We start from the raw sequence: 27,211 nt of genomic DNA, 5'->3' as shown, positions 1-27,211 counted from the left end.
TAGCCTTCTGCATCTAGGAAAGTAAAAATTGCTCTGAAATGCAGGAAAATTAAGGCAGATAACACACAATAAACAAAACCGGAAGAACGTCGGAATCCACGAGCACAAAGATCAGAAAGATGGGTGTACTACCCATCAGTCCCATGGCGGCTGAGTGATTGCAACGCCAGAGTTCTCTCTAGTAAATATTGCAGGGAAATCTTTTCGGCCCACGGCGCCAAGCAATCTCAGAGGCCATTCTTGTTCGCGAACTGCTCCCTATTTACCGGTAGATGACATCAAACGTGAACCACTTCAGAACAGTAAGCGGGAAGACCAATGCTACAGCTGCTTACTACACCAGAAGTTGATAATTTCACGAATCCGTGAACACGGTTGCTGTAGGTAAAGCATCGTCAGCATGGTGCTTGATAAAGCAACGGGCGCAAAGAAGGTATTCGGCTTCAGGTGTGCCACAACTAAGTATACGTATGACAGCCCGCATTAGCAAATACGACGTCGAATTGCACGTCGAAGCCTGTGTTGTCTTCCCTTCTATCGTTGTCAGTGCTTTATGATGGGAATCCTAGTTTCTTGCAATATGCAACCGAAGGCCTCAGGCGAACAGTATTATATATCGGTCCTTGCGCTACACTGCAGCCAACGCACAGACGAAAACGTGTATGCAGCCTTGCGTACATGAATGGGACAACAGTTTGTCGCGTTTTTTAGCGCATTCACGTACTGCGACACCACATACACGTAACATATCGATGATGGCACAGCGGTGGCAACGCATCACGTCCCGTTCGCCGCAGTGCTTTCAAATGCAACACGCGAGGCAGAGGCGTCTCGAAGGAGGCCGTGTCTATTCACCGTAACAACGACAACGCTCATTCATCATCATCATCATCACTAGCAGCTGCTGCCTATTTTTTTATTCCCACTGCAGGACGAAGTCGATCTCTAATTACCCCTGTCTTGCATGAGCTGATTACAAGTTACGTCTCCAATAATTTCATCACCCCACCTAGTTTCACCACGTCCTCTCCTGCGCTTTCCTTTCCTTGGTACCTATTCTGTAACTGTCTCCCTCTAATTCTCCACCGATTATCTACCTTATCCATTACATGCCCTGCCCAGCTCCACCTTTTCGTCTTAATGTCAGCTGGAATATCATCTATCCCCGTTTGCTCTCTCATCCTGTCTTCCTGTTACTTACCGTTGCGCCTAACATTTTTGTTCAATCACTCTTTCCACCGTCCTTAACTTGTTCTCGAGCTCATTTGTTAAACTTCAAGTTTTTGCCACACATGTTAGCAGCGGTAGAATGCAATGATTGTAGACTTTTATTTTCAATGACAGCGGTAAGCTGCCAGTTAGGATTTCGTAATGCCAGCCGTCCAGTTTCTGTTGCTACGTTTTCTGAAAAAGATGTTCATTATTCTCAGCTTATTCCTTTCCGCGAATTCTACCATCATCTCTCCTCTAGCGTTTCTAGAATCGGCGCCTAAGTTGGCAACTGCCTGTTTATACGCCTGCTTTTTCCACACATTTGCATTGAAGTCATCCATTACTACTGTATACCGAGTTTGCACTTTTCTCATCGCTAATTCAACACCTTCATAAAACTGATCTACTTCCTCATCGCCGTGACTGGATGTTGGAGCGTAGGCTTGTAATACCTTTAATCTATACCTCTTATAAGTTTGATTACGACTACTGCTACCCTCGCGTTAATGCTGTAGAATTCGTCAATGTTACCCGTTATGTCCTTATGGATTAGGAATGCTACCCGTATCGCTTCTTATCAGGGAGACCTCTATAGCAGAGGACATGGCCGTTATTTAGTAATGTGTAAACCTCAGCAGTTCTTCTAATCTTACTAAGGCCGATAATATCCCAAACAATGTCTTATAGTTCCTCAAAGAGTCCTGCTAAGCTAGCCTCACTCGAGAGGGTTCGGGTGTTAAACGTTGCACGGGTCAGTTTCCATTCACGGCCTGTGCGGACCCAGAGATTCTTAGCACCCTTTGCTGCTTTACAGGCCTGACCGCCGCCTTGATCGGGTGCTCCGCAGCTGCTGCGACGGAGGGCCATTGGTTAATGGCGAAACAAGAAATGGTGAAGCAACAAATGAAATTGATTTGGTACTTTCTACCGATCCCAGCATAGTGCAGGATGTATAAGTGATAGGTAGGGTAAAGGCGAAGTGATCATAGGTTAGTGAGGGCTAGGATTCACCTCAATTTGAACAGAGAAAAAGTAAAATTGGTCAAGAAAAAACAGGTCAACTTAAAGGCAGTAAGGGTAAAAGCAGACAAATCTAGGTTGGTACTTACAAACAAATATGCAGCCTTAGAACAGAGAGACGATGATGATGACATAGAGGTAATGAATGAAACCGTAACGAGACTGGATTCAGAGGCAGCAGTTGAAAGGGGAGGCAAGGCACCAAGGCAACCAGTAGGCAAGCTCTCCCAAGTAACAAAGGAGCCAATAAAGAAAGGACAAAGAATGAAAGTGTCCAACTCAAGAGATAAGATAGAATTCGCGGAACTGTCAAAACTGATCAACAAAATGAAAATAGGTGATATTCGAAATTATAACGTGAGAAAGGCTGAACAAGCCGTAAACAATGCACGCAGCCTGAAATCAGTGACAAGGAAACTTGGCATAGGACAAACCAAGATGTATGTACTGAAAGATAAGCAGGGTAATATCATCAGCAACCTCGAAGGTATAATAGAAGCAGCGGAAGAATTCTATACTGACCTATACAGTACCCAGAGGACTCAGGAGTACTCTATTCGAAACAATAATGAACAGTATACAGAAACTCCTCCTATGATTAACGGCGAGGTCAAGAGTGCCTTCCAAGGCATGAAACGCGGCAGGATAGGATGGAATAACAGTCGATTTATTCAAAGATAGAGGAGACATACTGCTCGGAAAACTGGCCGCTCTTTATACGAAGTGTCTATTGACTGCAAGGGTCCCAGAAAACTGGAAGAATGCAAACATTATACTAATCCACAAAAAGGGAGACGTTAAAGAATTGAAAAATTATCTTGCCATCTTGAAGAGTTCAAGATGGCAAGTCAGCCTCTAGAGTCCGTGAAGGAGTACGTGTACTTAGGTCAACTAATCACAGGGAACCCTGACCATGAGAAGGAAATTCACACAAGAATAAAAATGGGTTGGATCGCATACGGCAGATATCGTGAGCTCCTGACTGGGAGATTACCGTCATCATTGAAAAGGAAAGTATACAATCAGTGCATTTTACCGGTGCTGACATATGGGGTAGAGACTTGGAGACTGAAAAAGAAGCTTGAGAACAAGTTAAGGACCGCGCAAAGAGCGATGGAACGAAGTATGCTAAGCATAACTTTAAGAGACAGAAAGAGAGCGGTTTCGATCAGAGAGCAAACGTGTATAGACGATATTCTAATAGACATTAAGAGAAACAAATGGCACTGGGCAGGTCCTGTGATGCGCAGATTAGATAACCGTTGGAACATTAGTGTGACAGAATGGGTACCAAGAGAACGGAAGCGCAGTACAGGACGGCACAAGACTAGGTGGTGCGACGAAATTAGGAAATTTGCTGGTGCTAGTTGGAATCGGTTGGTGCAGGACAGGGGTAACTGAAGATCGCAGGGAGAGGCCTTCGTCCTGGAGTGGACATAAAATAGGAGGAGGATGATGATGAATGCCAGCCGTATGCACTCCAACCCATTTTATTATTCTTTAAATTCCTTCTCATGATCAGGGTCCCCCGTGAGTAAGTGACCTCGGTAAACGTACTCCTTCACGCACTCTAGAGGCTGACTGGCGATACTGAGATTTTTTCCTTGCCAGGCTAATGATCATTATCATTACTTTCTGCATGTTAATCTAAAACCCCACTATTGCACTTTCTCGATTAAGGTCCTCAGTCATTTGCTGTAATTTGTCCCCAGTGTTGCTGAAGAGGACAATATCATCTGCAAACCAAAGGTGCTTAGATATTCGCCTTTGAACCTCACTCCTATGCCTTCCCATTCCAATACCTTGAATACTTTTTCTAAGCATGCAGTGAGTAGCACTGCAGAGATTGTTTATTTCTTCCCAAAGGAACAATTCAGAGTTTATTAAATATTCATCTAACATAAGCATTCATTACACTGATTCACTCACCCGCAGCGCCGTCAAGTGGCTTGTTCCTCGTTCCCGCACTACCTATTTTTTGCAGTCTCCTAGATTCACACTGCCGTCCCTACTTAATAAATACGAAGAGAAAGAAGCCAACTTTTCTATGTTTACAAAAAAAAAAAAATGCGTGAGTTTTTTCTAACTCTTGTCTAATGTATTTTATAATATACTGTCCGAACATGATCAAGAATGTTTCTTTACTCTTTGTATCGCGTGTATCGTTTTCGTCTTTTTATGATATGTGTTCACGTGAACATCGAATATTTCAGCTACAATGTACAACCGTCCTGGAGTGAACTTTTATATTGACCTCATTTGTTCTATTGTTCCATTGTTGTATATGCACAAGCTCTTTTTAACTTATTTTTTCTAAGCTGCATTTTTAATTCTATTCTTGTAAATTTGCTTTTGAGAGTATGAATTTTAATACCGCTCTCGCGTATGTGGACCTTTAGGCGTTTTCAAGTGGTGTTATTACCGCTTTTCGCCTAACGATCATTGGAAGATTTGATTGATAGATTGATTGTTTCTTCTTGCCTGACGCTTTTCTTGATAGGTAGCGTTCTTCTACGGAGAACCATGCCAGTGGCGCAAGCTTTGCAGCTATTTCTCAAGATATTCACGTGTGTCTCGTGTACTCGTTCATTACGCAATGCCTCTACGACTGCTGGCATCTCTCATGAAACAAATCACTTTTCATTATTGTTAATCATTGGGCCACAGTAATTTCCAATAATTTTGTTTATAGCCGCGTCTTGATGAGTCGGACTGTATGGCATCGCATTAAGTCTACGTGCAGCGCTCGTGAACTTCCGCGTGATGGCCGACGGACGACGCATGTCCAGCGACAGCGCGCGTCGACGATGCACGGAGGTGAGCATTGAAGACAGCCGACACTTCTTCTTTCGTGCCCTTTCGAAGCCGTTAACCACTGACATCGGTAAAGTCCGCTTGCGTTGCCCTCGTCTTGAACTCATCTGAACGCCAGGGACGGAGTAGAACGTGTCTCCTTTGAAAGCCCAGCATCTCACGAATACTCTACAGGGTGTACACTACAGGGCGAACACTTTCAAAAAACCCTAAAGGTAGGGTTTTCGAGCAAAAATAGGAACTCTCTTAAGGAGCAAGCTTTCAGGTTCGGCGGACGTCAGAAATTATGAAAAACATGCGAATTACATAGTTAACTACTAAAATTGCATAACGAAATTTTTAATTAGCCACGTTTGGCGGTTATTGTCAATGGCGAGTTCGTAGCCACGAAGACGACGATGCCGCATCAGTTCTTAAAGCAAAGAAAGAGCTATTCTAAGGCCCTGCAGCCCGCGAAAATAAAGTATTTTTTCCCGCATGAAAGCCAAACGCGGCGAACATGGTACGCCGGAAATCTAGTGCAAACGCAACGTCCGCTGATGACGCTTTGCGGTGACTACGGCGCTCAATTCGAAATGTCTGTGGTGATTCCCCAGGCTAAGGAGCCTCAACGCTCAGCTTAGACCACGGCTGGCGTTATCTTTTCTTTCGTTGGTAGGCGCAAGAAAGACGCTATTCATCGCCCACTACACGGTCCCCCGTTTTCGGAGTCCTGGTAGGCGTTTCCGGCAGGCTTGCTTCTGTTTTTTCTGTCTCGACCACTTCTGACGTGACTACCTGAAGAGCTAGATGTGAGGCATCACCATCCGTTCATTTATTCGTTAGGTACATGTGCTGTTCGTTTATAATCGCTGAGTGTTTGGAAGCGCATGAGACGAAGGAAAGGTTCGTTTGCGGAACAAGGAGGATTTTCGCGGCAGAGGCTGCATGCTGTTAGTTCTTGTGGCTTGTAGCGCCAGTTTTACAAGCACGTTGACGTTTCCCTTTAAAGTGCTTGTTTTCGGGATGCGCGTGCGACATAGCCATTGCATTATCACTGGTGCGACCTCGCCCATTTGAGGATCAAGGTTTCAACGCCGCAGCGCTAAAGGGAAGCTGAAACTGTTTTCAATTTCCATGAATTGCTGGAATTGGGAAGAACAGACCTAATAATTTACGGTTCCGAAATTTTTTCTTCGTTTTGTTAATATAAGGGGCGGAAATCGCTTCCTAAATCACCCCCGCGGACACGCCCCCATCGCTTCCCGGAGCGCCGGGTGAGGTGGTTGCCAGAGGAGAAAATCGGCGAGAGTGACGTCATTCGCGGGGACCGAGCTGCCGGACCGGCGTGCTGGCATGCCTCTTTCCGTCCTGCTCTTTACTGAATGACGCTACGAGAGATCTGCCGCCGCCGCCGCTCACGTTTGTTTTCTTTTGCGATTTTTGTAAACTGTTCTTTCCTTCTGTGCTGCGTGAGTGCCTACAGCCAAGGGCGCCCAACATGCCCTCGTTCTGTGCAGCATTCGGCTGCGCGAACACAGGCGGGCGAGACGATGTGGTGTTTCACAGGTTCCCGAAGGACAAGAAGCTTGCAGCGCAGTGGGTCCGTGCGGTGAGGAGAGATAAGTTCGTGCCGACGAAATCAACTGTGCTGTGCTCGGACCATTTCCGCGATAGCCGATAGCCGGATAGCCTTAAGACAAATGCGGAAACGCGTTGTTGCTAGCGTTTCTATACTCCGTTTCATACATCAGGTGCAACGCTGTGGAGGCTTGAGATACTTCTTGCAGTGGCTGCGTTCGCACTTAGAAAAAGTTCGGTGTTTCTTGACCCGACTTTTGAGAAAATTTTCCATATATAAGCTCAGTTCTGAATGAAAAAAAAAGAATTTACCCATAGAAACCATCCGTGTACTTATACGGCTGCTAACACATTCTTTTAAATCAATTTTCTTTTCGGCATTTTTTAATTGCAGCCCGTCGTGGCAGCTTCACGTGCATGCTCGCGCGAGCAAACGCCGCTGGCACGCTGCGAAGCATAGACGGAAACGCGCGCAGTAATAAATTTCGGTGACCGGACTTCGTGCGTAGCTTCCACAGCGTTGCACCTGAGGTATGAAATGGAGTATAGGCTTGCCTAGTGACATTCGACGTTCGGTTGCAGTTATCGTGTTTACCACACGGCGGTGCTAAACCGCCTAATATCTTTATGTCAACACTAGCATGGAGCACGCATACCGATTCTGGATCGAGCCACAGTCGCAAAGTCGTCGAACCATAGTATGACTATTGCACATATAATACCTCTGGCCGTCTCTGGATGTGTATGATAAGCAACTTCCATGACTGTACCTCGCAGCATTGCATGTGCGCGCTTTGAAACGTGGCACTTATGTTCGCGATCGTGTATCAACACTCAAAAAACCACGGGACTTTAGACAAGCAGCGGCAAGGTGCTTGACATCGCGGAATTGCACCCGTGTTTACAATCTAATGAGAAGTTAGTGCTTGGGCATTCTTCCAGCAGCAAGTTCCCAGTGACACTTTAGCGCATTTTTTCTCCTGTCATTGGAACGTGCAGCTACATGAAAAAAAAGAAACATACGTACCAGCTAAGATTTCCAACGCGCGAGAAGGTGCACACATCGCTCTCGCTGTTGGCACACTCAACATCGTCGTTGCCGCCATCGTTTTCCGTATCGGCTGTCGTTTCGAACATGTACGGCGAAAATACAAGCTGACCGAGACAGCGAGAACGTTGCATAATGCTTACAACTCAGCTATGAAGCCAGAACAGAACAGCGTGCTACGCCGCTACGCTCTGAAACGGCGGCGCCGACCGGCGACTGCCACGAATGACGTCACAGCGGCCCCGACCAATCACGGACAACAGCGGCGTTCGCGTGATGCCCTGAGGCGCTGGTGCGCGTTTTCTTGAAAAAACAGCCGCTTGCGTTTGTTTCCGCCCTTTTTGAACCAGATATTCGTGTTCAGGGGACTCAAAACTGTAGAATGCCGCAGAGAACTCATTTTTTTCGAAAAGTGTTTCAGCTTCCCTTCAATACTGTGCAAATGGCCGCGCCAGCGCAACTCCAGTACTCCGTTGCTGAGAAAGTGGACATTATGCTGGCTTATCTTAGCGCGCAAAAGGACGCGGAGCTGGCATCGATGCTGTATGCTGCCCAACATCCTGGCTGTCATGTGCCAGCTCGCCCCACATTCGTATCGATATTTAATCAGTTTAGGACCGCTGGATCAGTCCATGAACAGAAAAGAGAGCGATCAGCCAGTGCAAACGATGATTTTGACACCGATGTGCTGGCATACGTCGCTGTCAGGCAGGAAGCAAGCGCCAGGGAAATTGCCAGCGCATATGGAGCGAGCCCAGCTTCAGTTTGGAGGTCACTTTCAAGACACAGCTACCACCAATATCATGTGTGTCTTCGCCAAGAGCTGAGACCAAGCGACTTTCAGAAACGGCTCGATTTTTGAAACTGGTGCCTTATTCAATGCGACGAAGATCCGGAATTTCTCAATAGAACGCATTGGACCGACGAACCCCAATTTTGCAGGGATTCAAACGTCAAATTGCAAAACGCGCAGTATTGGTGCGATCAGAATCCCCACTGGCTTCGTGAGCATAAGCACCAGGTAAGGTGGTCAGCAAACGTATGGTGTAGCATTTATAAAGGCCGTATTGTTGGTCCTTATTTCATCGGTGGAAACCTTACTGGAAAGAAGTACCAAGAGTGCGTTTTAGAGGGCGTCGTCTCCGAATTTGCGTCAGAGTTACCACTGGCTGCGCTGAAAAAAAAATGCGGTTCCAGCACGAGAGAGTCCCACCGCATTTTGTTCACCGTCTCGTAAATTCGTTGACGAGTCCTTCCCAACCAGTGAATTGGGCGTGGCGGAAACACGTCCTGGCCGCCTAGATCATCCGATTTGTCATCATTGGACTTCGTTCTCTGGGGATATGTTAAAAAGGAGGTTTTCAAGACGGAACCAACCAACATCGAGGATACGAAGCAACGTGTCAGAGTCTCCTTCGACAACATTCCCAGACGGATGCTTTTATCTGCTATGAAAGAGCGCCTTCGTCTGTGCATCGCAATGGAGGGAAAGTAATTTGAGCACATCATGTAAATATTCTATGTTGTCGTCCAAAATGATATTACTATCATGGAGTGCCCGAATAGGCCTACAACCAAATGAAAGATTGAAATAAACCATTTTTGTTCATTGATGTTTCTTACATGACTCAAAACTGCTAAACACAGTATGAAGTCAAGATTTCCTAATCCTAGGCAAGCACTTACAACAAATGGGACGGGAGCTGGTACGAAACAACGTCGCCCTGCAATGACAAGAAGTTCTCAGCTACGGATCCCTCGTTTATTTTAGCTGTCAAGCGCATACCACTTAAAGATAACTCCTGATAGTTGCATGTCACGATACCAGCACCACTAAAGAAACTGCGCTGTCGCAAAAGCGTGGCTTCAACAAAGCTAGCGTAATGTGAATGGAAATTAAAGGATTGCTTCCGGAGGCAACTGCACTGGCAGAGCTCCAGGCCAGTGCCGAACAGCACCTTAAAATCGACAGCCGCGTAGTTGGCGATGACTAGCCTCTGCCTTCCGCCGAGTGAGTAAGCGAAAGATAACGCTTGCTGCTCCCTATGCTTAGCATCGACGCTTCCTAGCTAGGGAAAATAGCACGTACATTTCGAATTAGCCGTCACAGTCATTGCAATACGTCACCAGCGTACGTTGCGTTTGCTCAAGACTTCCGGCGCTCCTCAATCGCAGAGTTTCGTCTTTCAGCGGAAAAAAACGCCAGGCTTTCTAGCGCTGCAGGGCTTTAGAAAACGAGTTTTTCTTTGTTTTAAAAACTGATATGACATCGTCTTCTCCGGGGCTACAAACTCATGATTGACAATGACCACCAAATATCGCTAATTAAGAAGTTTATTAATGAAGTTTAATTAATCAGCTAACTAATTAGCCCTCCCTTGATACCTCCTGGTGTCCACCGCAGCTAGCAGTTTCCTTTTGAAGAGTGTTTTTTTTTCTCGAAGAGCCTATTTTAAAGAATATTTGGAAGTGTTCGCTCAAACACCTTGCGTAAAAAATTAATATTTGATTGCGTCTCGTAGGACTAGAAGTACAACCAGGATTGCTTTTAATCAACAGCTGTCCTTGCCATGCTTTAGCAAACTACCCCCCCCCCCTCTCCTCCGCCTACTTTCGTTTCATTTTTGTTTTCTTTCCACTGAGTTTGCCGCAAACACTGATGCGACAACCATAATATAGAGGCCGTGTTGCTTTGCACATTATCGCGCTGACGAGACGGTCATCTCAGGAATCGCCCATCGTTTGTGCGCAGGCGCGAGTACAAGCGAACGCGAGACAGAAAATCTGGGGGCTTTTGCTCCTTGAATATCTTACTTTGCCTATGTACTATGGAGGAGAAGCTTCTTCGATCGTTTTGTATGCGCTTGTTCCTAAGCGTGCTGCCATTGCAGTATAAGGTCGTGTGTGTGTGTGTGTTGTAGCCGTGCGTCGTCCACAAATTTTCCTCTTGTTCCTTGGATGTTGCTGGTGAGTTGCGTTTTTTGTCCCAAGCGTAACGTAAGAAATCATGTGATTATCGTCAGGGGATCATTGAACCTGTGAGATTGACGACGAATCGGATACCTTTAACGCTCTGTATAAAGGGGCGTCGAACGTACGTGAATCAAAGAAGCTAAACGTTCGTTGGAAAGACTTTCTCGCACCTGTGGCGCTCTACCTTCAAAATAGCATCAATTGTTTTCCCGGGGGAGCAGTAGGCGCCGTAGTTGAGTCGGGCCTGCTCTCCTGGAGCAGCATCTTCGCTCGTGCAAGGCTTTTCGTATGCTACTCTCTGAGACTTCTCAAAGGCCTTTTTAATGGTCCCTTTTCAGGCAAATAAACGTCTTTCTGCAAAAATACGTGCATAAATTGGTAGGTAGTTGCATACGAGAAAGTCTGGCACGAGCGAAGATATTGCTGCAGGAGAGCAAGCCCCGTATGGCTCACCCGAGAAAATCGGATGTTATTTTCAAGGCCGAGCGCCGTAAGGTGCGTGAAACGTATAATCCGGCATGACAGACTCAGCGCGAGCGCCGCAGACCCGAGAAAATGAGTCTGATGTACCTTTAGACAAAATGTTAATGTTATCTAAACCGCCTTCAATGTCACAGATTCAATGATCCGCGCACGACTATCGGGTAATTTCCTATGTTACCGTCGCCACTAAAACGCAACAAACTCACTAGGAACATCCCCGGAGCAAGAGGAAAACTTGCGGACGACACACGGCCTTCACGCCCACACACAACCTCACACTGACCCTAATGCCAGCACGCCTATGGACAAACGCATACCGAGCGATCTAATCAACTTCTCCTCCGTAGTACCTAGTCGAAGTCAGATATTCAAGGAGCAGAAGTCCCCAGATTTTCTCTCTCGCACCTGCTTGTACTCGCGCCTGCGCACAAACGTCGGGCGATTCCTGAAATGAGTCTTGAGATGGCGGCGGCGGTAGCAAAACCCAGCTTCGCAGTGGGTTTTTTTTCGGAGGCCAGGCCACCCAGTTGATTGCATTCGCCATCGGATGGTGCTACCGGCATTATCAGTCACGATGTTTCTCTTTATTTTTTTGGTCAGTACATCAAAAGTGATTCCGGTCGTGGTATACCTTATCGGTGCATGAGTATAAAGCAGATCATGTCCTTGGGATTTTAATACTGTGAGGAAAAGAGCAACTGGTCGTTTGAGCAAGAATGTCATTATACATGCTTCAAGGAGTTCAGCTAAGTCCCTTTAAGGGGATGGGCAACCCCCGTTACCGCGTGGCTCCTTCTCTTGCTCGATGCGCCACATTTATTTTGTCCAGAAATTATCGTTGCGATGTTTATGTTTCATTTTGTCGCACTAACCTGCATTTCCAATATTTAGCTCCCCCAACCTGCAGGGACTGGAACCATCTTCTCAATTCTAGCATTAATGCCAAAGAGTTAAAGGGACACTTAAGCGAAACAATAAATCAGTTTAGACTAATGAAGCATTGTTTGAGAACCCTGCAGGCAGTCATTTAAAAAAATAGTTTGATTATTAGATGAGGAAATGAAGGTCCAAGTATCAGTATGTGAATTTCGCGCCGAAACCCCGTCGCCGCTACGTCAGTGTGACGTCAAGGATTTCAAAGTATGTTTTCGCACTTGGGCCGCGTTGGCTGAGTAAAGGTTCCCGAAACTTGCCATGTTTAATATTTGGTTCCTTTATAAAAAAATGTAGTCAACCTGTACCGCTATATATAATTAGTAGGCCCTATAGAAGATGCCATCAAAATCCAAGACGCCACAGTCACCAGGTGCGGGAACTTAAGTAGGCGTCGCCACCCGTATTTCGTTCTTGCGCTTTTTCTGGCTTACCAAACGTCTTATCGTTGTAAGAGTGGTGTTTTTGGTGTTGTAGAAAGGTAATTTACTGACGTAAATTGTGTCCCTTTAAAGACACCCTGCACTAACAATTTCATTTAACCTTATACTATATTCTCGTTGTCAATCTAAAGGGGTGGAGACATCAAAATTTTCGTTCATGCGTTTGTTGATTCAAACGTTGCGTCATGCATCAGGGAGCACGATACACAGCGGGATTCATATATATCCGATAAATAATTTAATAATAGCATTATTATACCGAGCGATTTCGGTTTCGGTTTCTGGGCTCCGGGGGATGCTATGACGTCACAGAGGAGGAAACGCAACATGGCTTGGTCACGTGGCCCACAAAAAATAGTGACGTAAAACTATGCTGCGTCGTCTGCTCGCGCATACGCGTGCTCTGCCAGCAGAGGTCAACCACTGGCGATTCGAAGTACATGTCGCGATTATTATAATTATTGCGAAGAGCGACAACAACGGTAAGAAAATATTGCGGCTTGTGAAAGTCGGTGATTCATTCCGAAGCGCCGTAAGCTTTAGCTTTGAAGTGAACCGGAAAAGGCCTAGCGACGATATCGGCGGCGCCGAACGATCAGAGGCGGTGAAGCTGCCGTCGATGCCAGAGTGACCACTCCTCGGTCGCTGATTGGCCGCTTCGCCGTACGGCTGCCGCATAAATGGGTCCCGGGCCCGTCCTCTCTACGGCAAGGAAATCTCGCTGTTCGCGAGCAAAACCGCCGTCGCACGGGGGCCCGCGAACGGCAAACGGCGTGCGGCGAGTTTCCGTGCCGGTAACGTGGACGGGCCGGTAACGTGGAAAGGCCAAGCGAAGGAGAGTCCGCTCCGAGCTGCCGAGCTACGCGACTATGCGAGGAGAGAAGCAGACAACGCGAACGCCGCGTATCCTGGTCCCTTTCGGAGTCGGCCGGCTAGTGTTACACTCAAACGTGTAAAGGCCCGTCCGCAGGGCAACTCGCCGCACGCAGTTTGCCGTTCGCGGGCCGGCGTGCGGCGTTCGTGTTGTCCACTTCTCTCCTCTTGTGTCCGTGTCTGCACGCCTTACCCCTTCTTTGCATTAAGAAAGGATTTCTATATGCCTGTAGCTCGGTCGTAGTGGAGGCTATGCTCGGTTGCTCGGCTCAGCAGGCTCCGTAATCGGCATTTCATCGCTACTCATCATACATCACGTTGTTGTGCTGGTGTGCAATGACGTCAATATTTTCGTTCCTCCTCTGTGACGTAGTAACTGCCGCGCTAGCGATGGGTCTCGACTACGAGAAGGAGTTTTTAATGACTCTTTGGAGCTCAATTAAAATTATTTTGAAATGTTTGCAGCGTCCAATACCTCGTACTAGGTGTCCTTGCATACGGAAGCAGCCTACAACATGCTTTTTATAGCCTCAAAATTTGGGGTCTCAACCCCTCTAAGGATGCAATACAAGCGCTTCCCGCTAAACCGCTTTGTGCCTTTATGCACCAAGATAAATTCCGCGGAGCGTCATGATTGATAATGTAATGAAGTTATAAGCGCTAAAACGTTGAGTGCAGTCGTGTGGCTTATGACGTCGTGAGGGTGCGCTCACGTCAAGGGGCAGGATCCGAAGCGCACGAGCGGCAAGAACTCGGCGAGGTAGGCCTTTCTCTTGTTTGGGTCGCTGGAGATCCACTTGAGTATGGCAGCGAACGTGTCTTCCACTTCACTGGCGACGCGCAGGCGGTCGTCTGCGAGGACGGTACGCATCTCGTCCGGCCTCAGATCCTGGAACTGAGGACTGCTCCTCCACACCTGCGTCACGCATACAGACAACCTCATTCGCTGTTTACAAACGAAGGCTCCGGAGGATTTCCAATTCCGTCCCTTTATGTCGCCAAGAACAGCAGGTTTAGCCAACCGACACGCGTAACCTCGCTATTGTGCATTATGGACTTTTAAGTACATACACTCACCGCCGCCTTTAAATAAAATGGCGATGCCTGCAGTAAATGAAAGAGAAATAGTTAATTCTTCTTTTATGTAGAGTTGCCAAGCGCTAATGCGATGTTCTTTTTTCTTCTTTTTTCTTTTTCTTTTTTTTTTTTTTTTTGATGCTGCGGAAAAAATGTCTTGCTCCGATGCGCTACTCGTTTATGCGAATTCACTTAGGTCAACTTTCTCCACTTAGGATTCCCACGGTTGGCGCATCCCAGACCAGCTGCAACGAACTTTGATTTGGGTAAATTGGTTACAAGCGAGTGGTAACCTACTCCTGAGACAATCCCGGCAAGTATGAGGGCCTAGTAATTGTGTCATTTTCTTATTAGCAGCCTTTAAATTGCACGTAAACACGTAATGCGCAGCACGTCCCCAGCGAGACTTTTCAGCGCGCTGTGCGTAGTGTCCAATATCGCAGGTCATGCCGGGTAGCCGCGCCTTTCAAATGATTTGCACTTTCGGCGAGTGGTTATGACGGAGTTTTTTTGACACGATAGCGTTTTATAAGGGGCCTCACCAAAAAAATCTGTCTATTGTACGTACCTCGCGCAATCATCATCACGGAGATCCACGAGACGGCAATACCTTGCCGTTTTGTGCCTACCTAATGCTTAGGAATGTAGGCATAAACGGGTAGAAAGGTCTGCTCTTTTTAACGAATCATCCCCTTGGTGACGTATATTTCTTGCGATGAAGATATTCAAGTACATTTTCTTTTATTACTGAGTAATTTTATGGAAAATGATTGTGGCTGCTGGCCTGTAAGGGTAGTAAAGATGTTAGTGAAAATGATAGAAGGCTTTTCTAGCCCCTAATAAAGGTCGGGCTTCGAAGTGTCTGGCGGCAGACTACGGGCAGCGGCGCACTGCGTTTCCGGCGCTGTTTCTAGGGAAATCCCTGACAACTGCGACAACCGTTACCGCTCGGTGGCACCGCGGCGGCTCACATTGTGTGTATTGGTGCCTAGCAAGCATTGAAGGGATTGATAGAACCGGAGTCATTGCAAGCATAGATAACATAAACTATAGCGATAAGTATTTTAAATAGGAAATGTATGCTCGAGGTCACATGAGCAAAAGTCTAGGCCGTGATAAATGTACTAGAAGCTGAGTGGATCGAGCAGGCTAGGCGACTATTTCGCGAAGCCCCGTTTCAAAGGGGATGCCGATGAATATAATCATCGCCGTTTTCGCACGTCTGCTGTTTTCCGTGTGCGCGCATGCCGTGCACGTTTGGACGGCCGCGAGCACGTGACCGCACCCGAGCTCTGACGGCGATGTTTCGCCAGGTACGCACTCACCGTCGCGTCGGATGCACCTGTGACGCCTGGTAGCTTGTGGGGTGCTGTTTACACGGCGCAAAAACACAGGTCTTCCGTGCTTGCTACGTTGTTCTCTGCTTCGCTCTTTGAGTGAGTATTTATCTCAAAACTGGCGCAAGGTACAAAACTTCTGACAGCTTCATTGCTACAATTATAACATGTCCTGCGGGCACTACTTAAGATTAATGAAATGATGTGATCTCATGGACGATTCTCACGCGTATTCTGACACCAACCACTGCCAAAGAACTTTGCAGATAAAATTTTCTGTCAAATTCCCGACTTCTCTTAATCGGATGGCCGTCGTAGAGGCGCACGTAATGTGGTCGAAGCCCGTGAAGCACGTCGCTCTTGTTACCTCGTTGAAGTTGCGAACCAGGCAGCGCAAGGCTTCTTGCGCGAGATGCAAGTAAGCCCAGCTGGCTGCCAGTTGGAAAGTTCCGATGCAGTTCTGCGGGTCCAGGTCCTTCTCGAGGGTGCTAAGGCAGTGATCCAGTATCCAGAATACCTGCGTCGTAAAAGTGCGAACACTGTGCTGAAGTTACGGTGCGCGGCTATGTGTAACCGGGGGACACGGTCCTCCTGCACAGTGCATCTCCCCGGCAAACTAGGGAACGATTGCTTACCGTGTAGGAAATCCAGGCACGTAACGTCATGTGCTATGGTTGTACAATGTATCGCTCCCATCAAGTGCCATGCCTGCCAAGTCCACCAAATTTATCTAAAAATAAATAAATTTGGGCTCCTTCTGTGATTTTACAAATGTAGCGTCAATTTTTACGAAGAACGCACTCTGTTCACGAAAAAGTTATAGTGGTGTTGAAGAATGGGACGAGCAATATTGACCATAAGAAAATTCATGCAAGTATGAAGCTGCTCTAGTGCCTGCGCCGCTGTTTTGTCCTAATTCAGGGCGTTAAACATCGGGCTATTTGCTTCGATAATCGTTCTCCGACAACTTTCTAATCCAGGCTAAATCGGCAAAAGCAAGATCTCTGAAAAAGTCACTGTGATCCAAAAACGCTACATTGCTTCCGGTTCTCTGTTGTGCGTAGCTATGGGCTCCTTGTGTGCAGTGTCTAGACGTGACTAATAGTAAGCAGAGCGCGTACGCATCTCACAAAACGTGTGCGATCAAGGCAGACAAGAACGAAATCGTGCGCTGCTCCGTTATCCCACACCTATCGATTTGTAATGTCCGTGAGTGTTTTTACGAATTTTAAAGTACATAGGTATAGCCGGCATGCAAATGTTCCCATATAAAGCTTCACTGATAATGACAATATAATAGCAGCCCCCCCCCCGCCCCCAGCAACGGCGGGAGGCGGCTTGCTGCAGGAGGAACGTGGCACCCGTAACGCTGTTGCGGTGGTTTCCCGATGGAAGGCTTGGCGGCTGATATAAATACTTGCCTCTCCATATGCATGGTCTTCACAGTTTGTTTAACTTTGAAGACCATGCATATGGTAAGGCAAGTATTTATATCAGCCGCCAGGCCTCCCACTTTAAGTTCAATACTATATTTCAGTAAAAAGGCTATGCTAGATACGTAATAGGTGCTTGCATGAGCGGTTTATGCACTTTGGAATGCTTCTCTTTTGAAATATTGCTAATCAAATTTTAGTCAATTTTGCATTCAGAGACGTCAATTGGGACAAAACGTTGAGTCCCCACTGTGACGTAGCTTGCAGCGTCTGGCAAGTCGTTTGCAAATTGGCCGAAGTTGATAACAGGTGCGCTCTTGCTCTCAGCTGGCGAAAACAAGCACCTACTGACTTTTTTCCTTTCCCTCACGCGCGCAGCAGAACAGAGCCCTAGTCAGACGCGCGCGTCGGAACGCGTCCGCACGCGCCGCGCCGCGTCTGCGAGCGTTCGATGTCAAGCACAGAGGCACCGTCGCACGTTGATGCCTGGCAGCGTCGTGACCAAGCAATGCTAAATTTTTCGCCGGCATTGGAAGCTGCGATTTGCGTCACCCGGGTGACGTGACCTCACGGGAAAATCGTGAGCCAACGTGAATTCTGGAACAACACTGGATGAAACGCTATAAGTGCGCTAATGGTTTGTAAAAATTGAAATATGAATTTCAAGTTAAAATTATTCTGTATGATTGCCATTTTAACACATCGCTAAACGTGGCCGCTGAACTACATTGAACGTGGCGTCCTATCAACACTGCACGGTCGCGACTACAAGCGCGGCGAGGCGCGGCAACTCGTGCATCGTGCGGCTGCGTGCCGCGCTCCTCCGCCGGGCGCAACACGGCGCGACGCCGAGCGCAGGGCGGCGCGTGCTGACGCGTTGCATCGCGTGCGTCTAGTGGGGCTTACTCGTCAGGCTGAGAACATGGTAAAAGTTTTGCTTGATCGTTTAGCGACCCAACACTTTTATCCACGCCCTTGAATGCGAAGTTAGCTAAGTGGCAAATCTTACGATAAATATTTCGCAACAGAGTTGCTCCAGCAGAATCAAATAACTGCGACTATCTTACGGTTTCAAATATCAACATATACCGCAATTGTGATATAAAAAGGTAATTAAGAAGATTTTATTGCTTATGTGTTCGATGTCTAATTTTTTGCGTAAACTGTGTGCACCAAAGTGCATACGACATCTCTGCAAGGAGAAATTGAGTAGCTAGCATCACTTTTTTTTATTAGAACTACTTAACCCCTCAAGAACATCTATATCAAGCCCGTATATGTGCTTCAATGTGCTAGTCTGCGGGGCTCGGTAACCTAATAACTATATAATACATTTGCAGCGCTTAAGTGGAAACAGGACATCAGAAAGTGAAAATACAATCGGACAGGGGGATGCAGCGTCCTGTCTTTTCCTCTTTTTTTCTTCTTTTTTGGTTTTCCTGTTTCACATTGAGCGCTGGAAATGCACTAAATGTCGAAATTCGAGCTAGCCTAGTTCTCTGCCATGATTTACTATCTTTTCGCGCGACTAACAGAGAGTGACTGAGCGACTAAGTGATAAGCAGAACAAGGCAATGGCAAGGCGAGTAACTGGGTGAGGCAAGGCAACGGCAAAACAGCCCGATTGTGAAAGACGCCCCGTGGAAATGCAACCATCGAGTTGTGCACATTTCAACGAGCGTCCTCCACCTTACGAGATGTCTGACCGGCGATTGTAAACAGGGCACACCTCTTCCTTCATTCCCTACTGTTTGCTGGGCTAACGGAAACTCTCTTCGGCGCACCATCTTCTCAAAATCAAGTTTCGAGAGACCCCTTCACCAGCACTGCAACCCCTGACTGACCCTGTGCTTTTGGGCCAGCTCGAGAAACTTGGCGACGTTGTGGGGGCCGATGCGCTCATCCAGCGGAGTGTCGTAGGCGAAGTCGACAAGCAGCTCCATCATATCGCGCTCCAGGTCTTCCATCATCACCCGAACCGATGGAGGCTGCTTGTTTTCCTGTTTCTCTTCGGGACTCATGCGTTCCCTGGCGACAGTGAATAGTGCGTTGCATCCCGAGTACCTGCACGCGGAAGAACCGACAGCGATGACACAGTGATTTAGCTTAGGGTGCTGCACACAATCAACAAAGATAGTTCTGGCAACTCCGCTTTTTTTTTTTACAAATGTGTAAATTCTTCCCCTACACTACCTTCCCTATTCGAATGTTTGTGGGCTCTCGCCGATGATGTCGTTTGCGGGTTCATGCTCCAACAACTCGGGTTTAAGGGCTGCTGCTGATCAGTGAAAAATCTCTTCGACACTTTTCGTACTTTAAGGTCATGAAGAGCATGCGCTAATCCAACTTCAGATTGCCTTTCTGACAAGAAAGTGTGAGAAAAGCAGAAGTGTACGCAAGACTGATCCCCATTGTCATTACAACTTATTCTGTCTGAAGTGAATGAAACAGGTTTGACAGTTACTATCTCCCTCTTTTTTTAAGGCTATTTAATGAGAGTAACCGTGAGTAACCGTAAACGCACGATCCGCGTAGCTCACTGAGTATTTCCGAGTAGACCTGTTCACATGAATTGGACAACGTTTCCGACGAGTTGCTTCGCCCGACAAAAATCAGTCGTTAGTTAGTCAAGTAGGTCATGGCGGCTCGTAGTGTCCTCCAAAATTTCCCCGGTAAGCTATTATGAGCTTTATATGGTCTAAAGGAGGTAACGACATCCTGTCTTGCTGCGAAGCCTGCGTAAGAATCCTTGCCATGCTTTGTATACTGATAAATGTGCTGCGTTAAGAGGACGCTTTAGCTCGGGTGCTCCTATCTAAATAGATGTAAAAGCAGAATTCGTTTTTGTCGGCAACCCCTGCACAAAACTTGACGAGGTTTGTTGAATTTAAAAGAAAATCTTTAAATCTAGTGACTGTTGGTTTAAAATTTTTGATTTAGGTTGTCAATTTTTTACAAAGTATTGGCAAAATCGCAAATTTCCAGAAAACGATACTATCAAGTTTACAACTTTGCAACTCGGCAATGAAAAATGATATAACTATTCTGTGAATTGCATCTCATAGTACATCTAAAGCGGACAAAATTGATATGTTACACATGAATCTCAAAAAATTTAATAAAGTACGAATAGACCTTTTGCAAAACTCTTGTACACAACGTAACAAATTATCATAATATATAAATTCGCACATAAAATTTGTGCACTTGAATAATCTAATGGATGTCGTTTATAGAACCGCGACATCTGTTGTTGACGAAGAGCTATTAATTTGTAAACTTCGTGCTTCTATCTTTTTCGAACTTTCAAATTTTTCAAAATTCTTTCAGTAAGATACAGGCCCTAAATCGAAATTCCGCCTCCAACAGTCTGTATAGTTTAACTTTTTCTCTCCAAATGCGGCAAATTTTATTAAATGTGGTCCAGCGGTTATCTCAGAAAAGCGTTTTTGCGCTTTACATGTATTTCAATAGGCCGCGTCGGAGTTGGGCCCGAGCTAAAGCTTCCTCTTAAAGCAAATTCGTGGTCGTGTAATATGACACTTTAGTCTTTCACGCAAATATTTGAATAGAAATCCTTCCCTCTAGCAATAGCAGTGTTTCGCGGTGAAAACAAAAATATGAATAATGAAAATTTGCATAGAAATTTTACAAGCCATCTTCCGCCCTACGCAAGATCTCTTCATTGCATGACATAGTGTTTTACGCAGAGACTGGCTTATGGCATTGAGCTTTTATTGGAATATGCGTCGTTACATTCATTTGGTAACAGGAGACATGGAAAGCGCAATTTCTTGTTAGTGATTGTTAGTTCCTTACAGCTCTAGCAGCCGCGCTGAATCTTTTACGTTAAAGAAGTACTCGATGATGTGACTGAGGTTTTTACCTCAATAAAATGCCTAGCTGTGCAACATTTGTGCTGGGCTGTTCCTTTCGACTTACTTTTGTGAGAAAAAATACAGTTTTAGTTTAGCGTATGCGACTTATAGCGTACGATATACGCTATAGTGTAGCGTACGCTAAGCAGCGCACGTTTATTACAGTTTTAGTTGGCTGGCGAGATCTTTGGATCTCAGAGGCCATATGCCGTCGTTGCGGCTATTTCCCGATTGTAGCGATAGGCGGCGAAGACATCTCAAATGTTTCTTGAATGTTTCATCTCGAATGTAGGGAAGTCAAAAAGAGTACACAAAATTAAATGACGAACAGATAGCGCAAATAGCGGCCGGCATAGAGGAAGCAATAGAAAAACATCTCATGGAAAAGTGGGATTATAATCAGAACTACTCATTAGTACAAAAATAGAGGAAGTAAAATGAGTAAACCACCGGAGAGGAAAGAAGCCACGAAGTTGGTGGAATAGGAAATTAGGGAGGCCATCGAACAACGACTGTTGGCATCACGGGAACACAGAAGCAAAAAGGGCGCAGTTATCTGAAGAGGAAATAGGCCAAAAATGGCAGTCTTATAGACAAAAGAAACAACAAGTGCAGGTCCTCGTCCAGGTTAAAATAATGCAGTCCTCTGATCGCTGACTGGCTGCAGTTCGCGATGCAACTAATAAAAGGAGGTCAAGAAAATTCTGGGACCATATAAGTTGGCTGGGTAAAGCTAATCACAGAAAGCAGGAACAGATTCACGATGCCGAAGGAAATTGTTTAGAGGGATATGACGCTGTGAACTACATCGGTTCAGTTATAGCAGAGTCATTTAGGAAAGACGATAGGGTAATCGCCCCAAATGAGGGAGCAACACAGGATAGCATAATAGAAAACAGCTTAGAACTGGCCAATCTTAACTGGAAAAAAGCGGAAGCAAATGTTCCAAAATGCACGTCCACGGGGATAGACGAAATTCCAATCAAGTTAAATAATGAACTTGGCCCAAGAAGCAAGGAAATGCTGATAAAAGCATTGGAGGCAGTCATAACAAATAAGCAAATTCCGCACAGCTGGAAACAGAGCAAAATGAATTTGATTTATAAAGGGAAAGGCGATAAGACGGACATAAAATCCTTCCGACAAATTACGATAACATCAGTTATATACAGCCTGGCGATGCAGGCGGTGAAATTAAAAATGCAGTCATGGGTAGAAAGTAATACAATACTCGGAGAACTTCAGAACGGGTTGAGAAGTGGTAGGCGCTTAGTGGTAGGCGCGTAGCCTGTTCGTGCTTACCCAGTGCATAGAAATAGCTAAGGCGGAAAATAGACCTCTGTATTTAGCCTTCCTGGACATAAGCGGGGCATACGACAACGGGAACAGGGAACTCCGGTGGAACATATTAAAAGCTGAAGGTATCGGTCATGAGGTAATTGATTTCCTACAGAAAATATATCGACAAAATAATGTTGAAATAACATGGGAAGGAATTAAGAGTACGACAACTGTCGAGGTACACAAAGGACTAAGGCAAGGTTCTCCTCTATCCCCGCTACTGTTCATGCTTTATATGATAAATATCGAAAGAAGGCTACAAGGAAGCAATCTAGGGTATAATCTGTCGTACATATTAGGCGGAATGGTTGTTGAGCAACGACTACCGGGTTTAATGCATGCGAACGATATTATACTGTTAGCAGATAGCCAGGAAGATTTGGAAACTCTGGTTAATTGTTGTGGAGACGAAGGAGACAGTCTAGGTTTGAGCTTTAGCGGAGCTAAGTCCGGTGGGATGTTTTTCAACGATACAACTGATCAGGAGCTTACAATACAAGGCCATGAAATACCCGAGTGGCCGAATACAAATATCACGGTGTATCGATAAACAAAGGGCAGATGTACATGGAAAAGCACGAACAGTTTCTCATAGCAAAAGGGCGAAGAGATGCCGTTATAACGAAACATAGGGCATTGTGGGGGTACAACAGGTAAAGTACTGAGAGGTATTTGGAAAGGAATAATGGTGCCGGGGCTTACTTCCGGGAGTGCGGTCCTGTGCTTAAAGACAGAAGTTTGGTCGAGACTAGAAGTAAATCAGAGAACTGTTGGAAGATTAGCACTAGGTGCCCACGGGAAAACCACACACGAGGCCGTACAGGGTGTTGATATGGGCTGTGCATCGTTCGAAGCACGGGAAGCTCAGAGTAAAATCTTATACGATAAACCCCTGAGGAAATTGGACGATAACAGGTGGGCAGCTGCGGTATTTAAATACCTCTACAGAAAGAGCATTAACCCACAATGCCGGAAAAGAACTAGGAAGCTAACCAGTAAGTATGCCAGACACGAGGACGGTGAAAGACAGAGCATTAAACGACAGGTTAGATACGCCGAAGGTAAAAATTGGATAAATTCAATGGGAAAGAAGCATAGTGTTGAACTATATCATAATGGAAACAGAAGATCGGGAAGGAAGCGGTTTACGATAACTCAAGAGGCAGTAGCCTACTCTTTGAAGCTAGGTCAGGATGTCTTAGAACGCGGAGCTATAAAAAGAAATTTAACGAAGAAGAAGACACATGTACTGTGTGTGGTAAATCTGTAAAAACAATGAAACACCTCATACTAAAATGTGATGGTCTCAAGCCCGATGTCGATGCGGGCACAGTCACGCTTCCTGAGGCCCTAGGGTTTAGAGATAACAATAGTCATGTAAATAAATATGCGCTGGAAATTAGCAAAAAGCGATTGGAAGATTGGTGGCTCAAAAGCAGAGAGTTGACATAAGGTTAAAAGTGTAGGAAGAAGTATTTAAAGAACATGGCGAATTTTACTAACTTGCAACACAGTTAAACAAACATAAAAAGCTGAGCATGGTGGCAACTGCCATCACCCCGTTTCAAAGAGGACGCTCCTACCTGCCATCCATCCCATCCATCCATTTCTTTCGTTAGGCTTCGACTCGTTCGAAAGGAGAAGCGAGCTCGAAAACACCACAAGGTTAGCCATAATGCTCTGTCGTCGAAGCTGCCTGAGACTAAGCGAAAGCCGTTTACACAATCATTTGCTACGAACGAAATGCATTTTACAAAAGCAACTCCAAATTTAATTCGAAGCGGGCAGCCGAGACGCCCCCATGTTTCACACAAGCTCCGCAAACCACGCAAAGACGCTAACGCTAAATCTGAGAAATAGCGTGCGTACGCTATACGCTATGGGTTCTTTAGCATTCTGCGCATGCGCAGTGACGACCCGCTATATTATAGCGTATGCAATGGTATAGCGTACGCTATACTAAAACTGTCTAATATCGGAATGGTTTTTGGGAGAACATTTCTTTCGCCCAACTAATGTGTTTAGTCTACTGTGCTAACTCATAATACGTATTCTGCATCAGTGCCCTTCGGAGTTTACCCCTTTGAGCGCTGGTTGACACACAAAGCCAGCGAGTAAAATCCCAGTCTATCAAGTCGGGCGACGCAGCCGACGCTACGTGTGCACGCAAATGTGAAAGTATCACCGTTAATGAATGCGGTCGCAAGTCAACCACCGTGACAATTCTGAAGCACTTCGTTTTCATTCGATGCCCGGTCAAGCAACATGAGCAACAACACGAACGCTACAAGAATGCACGCATCAAATCTAAGGGGTCCACTTGTTCTGTTTTTGTTCGGGACTCATGCGCTCCCTGGCGACAGTGAAGAGTGCGTTGGAGGCGGAGTACCTGCACGCGAAGGACCGACAGCGACAACATAGTGATTTAGCTTATAAGGTGGCGGCATGAATTTAGATGGGGTTATCTGTGGACTTGTCCATGCCGTGCCCATTGCACTTCAGAGTGACCAAAAGGAGTACTGTGGTTTGTTCCATTGTGGTTACTAAAGGCTACTCATAGTAAGATAATTATTACTCATATAAAAAGGAGTAACTGCCAGATCCGCTTTAGTCGTATGAGGTCTACACTAAAAAAATTTACATCACTTAGGGATTATCTTGTCCTCTAGCAGTTATCATCGTGATCCTTGCGCACGCTTTCCTTATTTACCGCTGTTGGCTCCCTGTATCATATACACTTCTGTCAGAGGGGATATGTCATGGTACGAATATCGTTAAACGATTCTTCTCTCACCTGACTCTTCTCTCGCCGTCACTTGAAGATGTGTCCACTGGGTTGCTTGCTCTCCCACACCGAGATGCTAAAGCTAGCTTGAACCCCCCCCCCCCCAAAAAAAAAAAAAAAGTTTCTCACCAAGCTCTTCCTTTAATGCATGAACTCGACAAATTCGGGTTTATTTTTCTTTTCGCACCAAAATTTGGCTGCCGGGCTCTTGCACACGTATCAAAATGAGGTTAGTGGGCGATAAACCACAAGACTTGCTTGTAAAAACTCACGTAAACATATTCGCGCCTCGTTGGCAGTCGGTGAGAAAACAGTACATGGCGGCGAGTTGCGATCTCCCCCTAAGCTAAGATCTCAAAATAGCCCAGCGCTAGCCCGACGCGAAATGGCCCATGAACCGACCAAATTCGTGATAAGTAAGGTTTCTGTCGGGCCAAAATACGCGGTTGTCGCATTCAAGGAAACGGAAGTGGGTTCGGCCAAGAGAGCGTCGTCGTGGCAGGTTGGGTCCGTCAGGTTGCGAGGCTTAGGTTGACTTGCTCGACCCGCTTGGCGTGACGACTTGCGTGAACCAGACCTCCTCGCGTCTTGAGCTCGACGCGAGCGGGTCGAGTTCGCGGAAACGGGGCGGCTAGCGAATAGGGATGACTTAGACGGACCCGCCGGCCGACAATACCCGCAGCTTTCGGGTTCACGCGTGAATGACGCCGCGGCCACTGAGGATTTGAACTCCGCTACTACAAGTTATCAGCAACACTGAACAGCACCTGGATAATGTACTCGCACAGGCGCTGCAGTTGCCAAAGTTTGCAGCGCGTTCGCAAGCACGCATGTATGGGCAACACTACTACGAGAGAAAAGTATCGCCAAAAACGACACTCACTTGGCAACCATAATGGATCGGTGCGCCCAGACCTCGACCCCGCCGGCCACGCGGAAGACGACATCGCAGTCCTGCCGCGAATTCCTCAGATCGCGCAGTGCGGCCGGCACGGCCTTGGCCGCGGCGGCCGCCGTGGAATCAAGCTGCCGGCCATCGTCGTTGAAGAGCTGGGCAGCCTCGAAGCATACGGTGATAAATTTCCCGTCTCCCGTCTCGGTGGTAGTGTCATCGGCATCCATGGCGTTCATAACTGCTTCAGCGTCAGCCTAAATCCGTGAGTTAACCCGAAGAGAAGCAGTGCGCTAGGTAGGGCAACCAGGTGGGCTTCACTTAAAGATGTCTTCCGACTGGCACTGCCACATCAGCGGGGAGGTGAAAGAATGGAGCACGCGGGTTGACTGCACGTTCGCTCGTGGGCTACGCGTGGCTCGAACAGCACGTGCAATAGCGCCGCCGGATATTTGTTGTTGTTGTTTTTGCCTATTACTTGTGCGGCTCCTGCCCACGGCTGGGGATTGGCCAAAAAAAATGGGCGGATTATTCCAAATTATTATGGAGCACAAATTTCCTAATATCTATGGAATTAGCATTGAATAGCGTAGAATGCGCTGCGTGGCTCGTAGTTTGTTGCTGCTTTCCTCGTCTTCGTTCTTGTTGCTGTTATTGCTACGGTGGCCTGATGATGAAAAGTAGCGGTCTTAATGCCAGCATTCCGTGGCTACGTCTGTTTCTCGTCACCTGTTGCACTTGTGCTCTTTGAGATTCCTGTCATCAACACCAAGACGGTAAAGAAAGGTAGTTGTGCAGCCCAACGTACGGGAAAACTGTAACCGCTGGGTGAGTTAAGGTCGTAGAGGCGACGCTGAAGTACTTGGACGCTATAATGCTGCACGTTTTTCCCCCCCCCCCTACTTTTGTCTTGTTTCATTTCGTGCCACATTACCCCAGTGACACATATAGGACATGCGCGAGCTGCGTGCCCGTTGAAGCGTTGGCCTTTTCCAATTTCGTCGCTCATGGATACCTGAGACCACACTGTAAAAAATTTCCGTCATTATACGGAGAATTGCAGGTAAAAATACGGAAAGTATGTCATATTTCAAAAATACAGCGAAAGC

The 27,211-nt window shown here is 46.5% G+C and overlaps 1 protein-coding gene across 1 annotated transcript in view; it reads right to left on the bottom strand.

The window, feature by feature from the left end:
• Positions 1–26,506, bottom strand: part of LOC142568538 (kelch-like protein 10) — a 46,325-nt gene extending 19,819 nt beyond the window's left edge. Inside the window, exons 1-4 of the mRNA XM_075678448.1 lie at positions 26,094–26,506; positions 19,051–19,270; positions 16,141–16,290; positions 14,073–14,275 (exon numbers count right to left, since the gene is read on the bottom strand). Of these exons, the coding sequence (XP_075534563.1) occupies positions 14,073–14,275; positions 16,141–16,290; positions 19,051–19,270; positions 26,094–26,341 (821 nt within the window). The 5' untranslated portion in view covers positions 26,342–26,506. The remainder of the gene's footprint in view (positions 1–14,072; positions 14,276–16,140; positions 16,291–19,050; positions 19,271–26,093) is intronic.
• Between the last annotated feature and the right edge of the window lie 705 nt (positions 26,507–27,211).

This window comes from Dermacentor variabilis, unplaced genomic scaffold, assembly GCF_050947875.1.
Source record: "Dermacentor variabilis isolate Ectoservices unplaced genomic scaffold, ASM5094787v1 scaffold_20, whole genome shotgun sequence".
Taxonomy (NCBI): Eukaryota; Metazoa; Arthropoda; class Arachnida; order Ixodida; family Ixodidae; genus Dermacentor; species Dermacentor variabilis.
The sequence above is the reverse complement of the archived record's forward strand: the minus strand, read 5'-3'. Positions and strand labels throughout refer to the sequence as shown.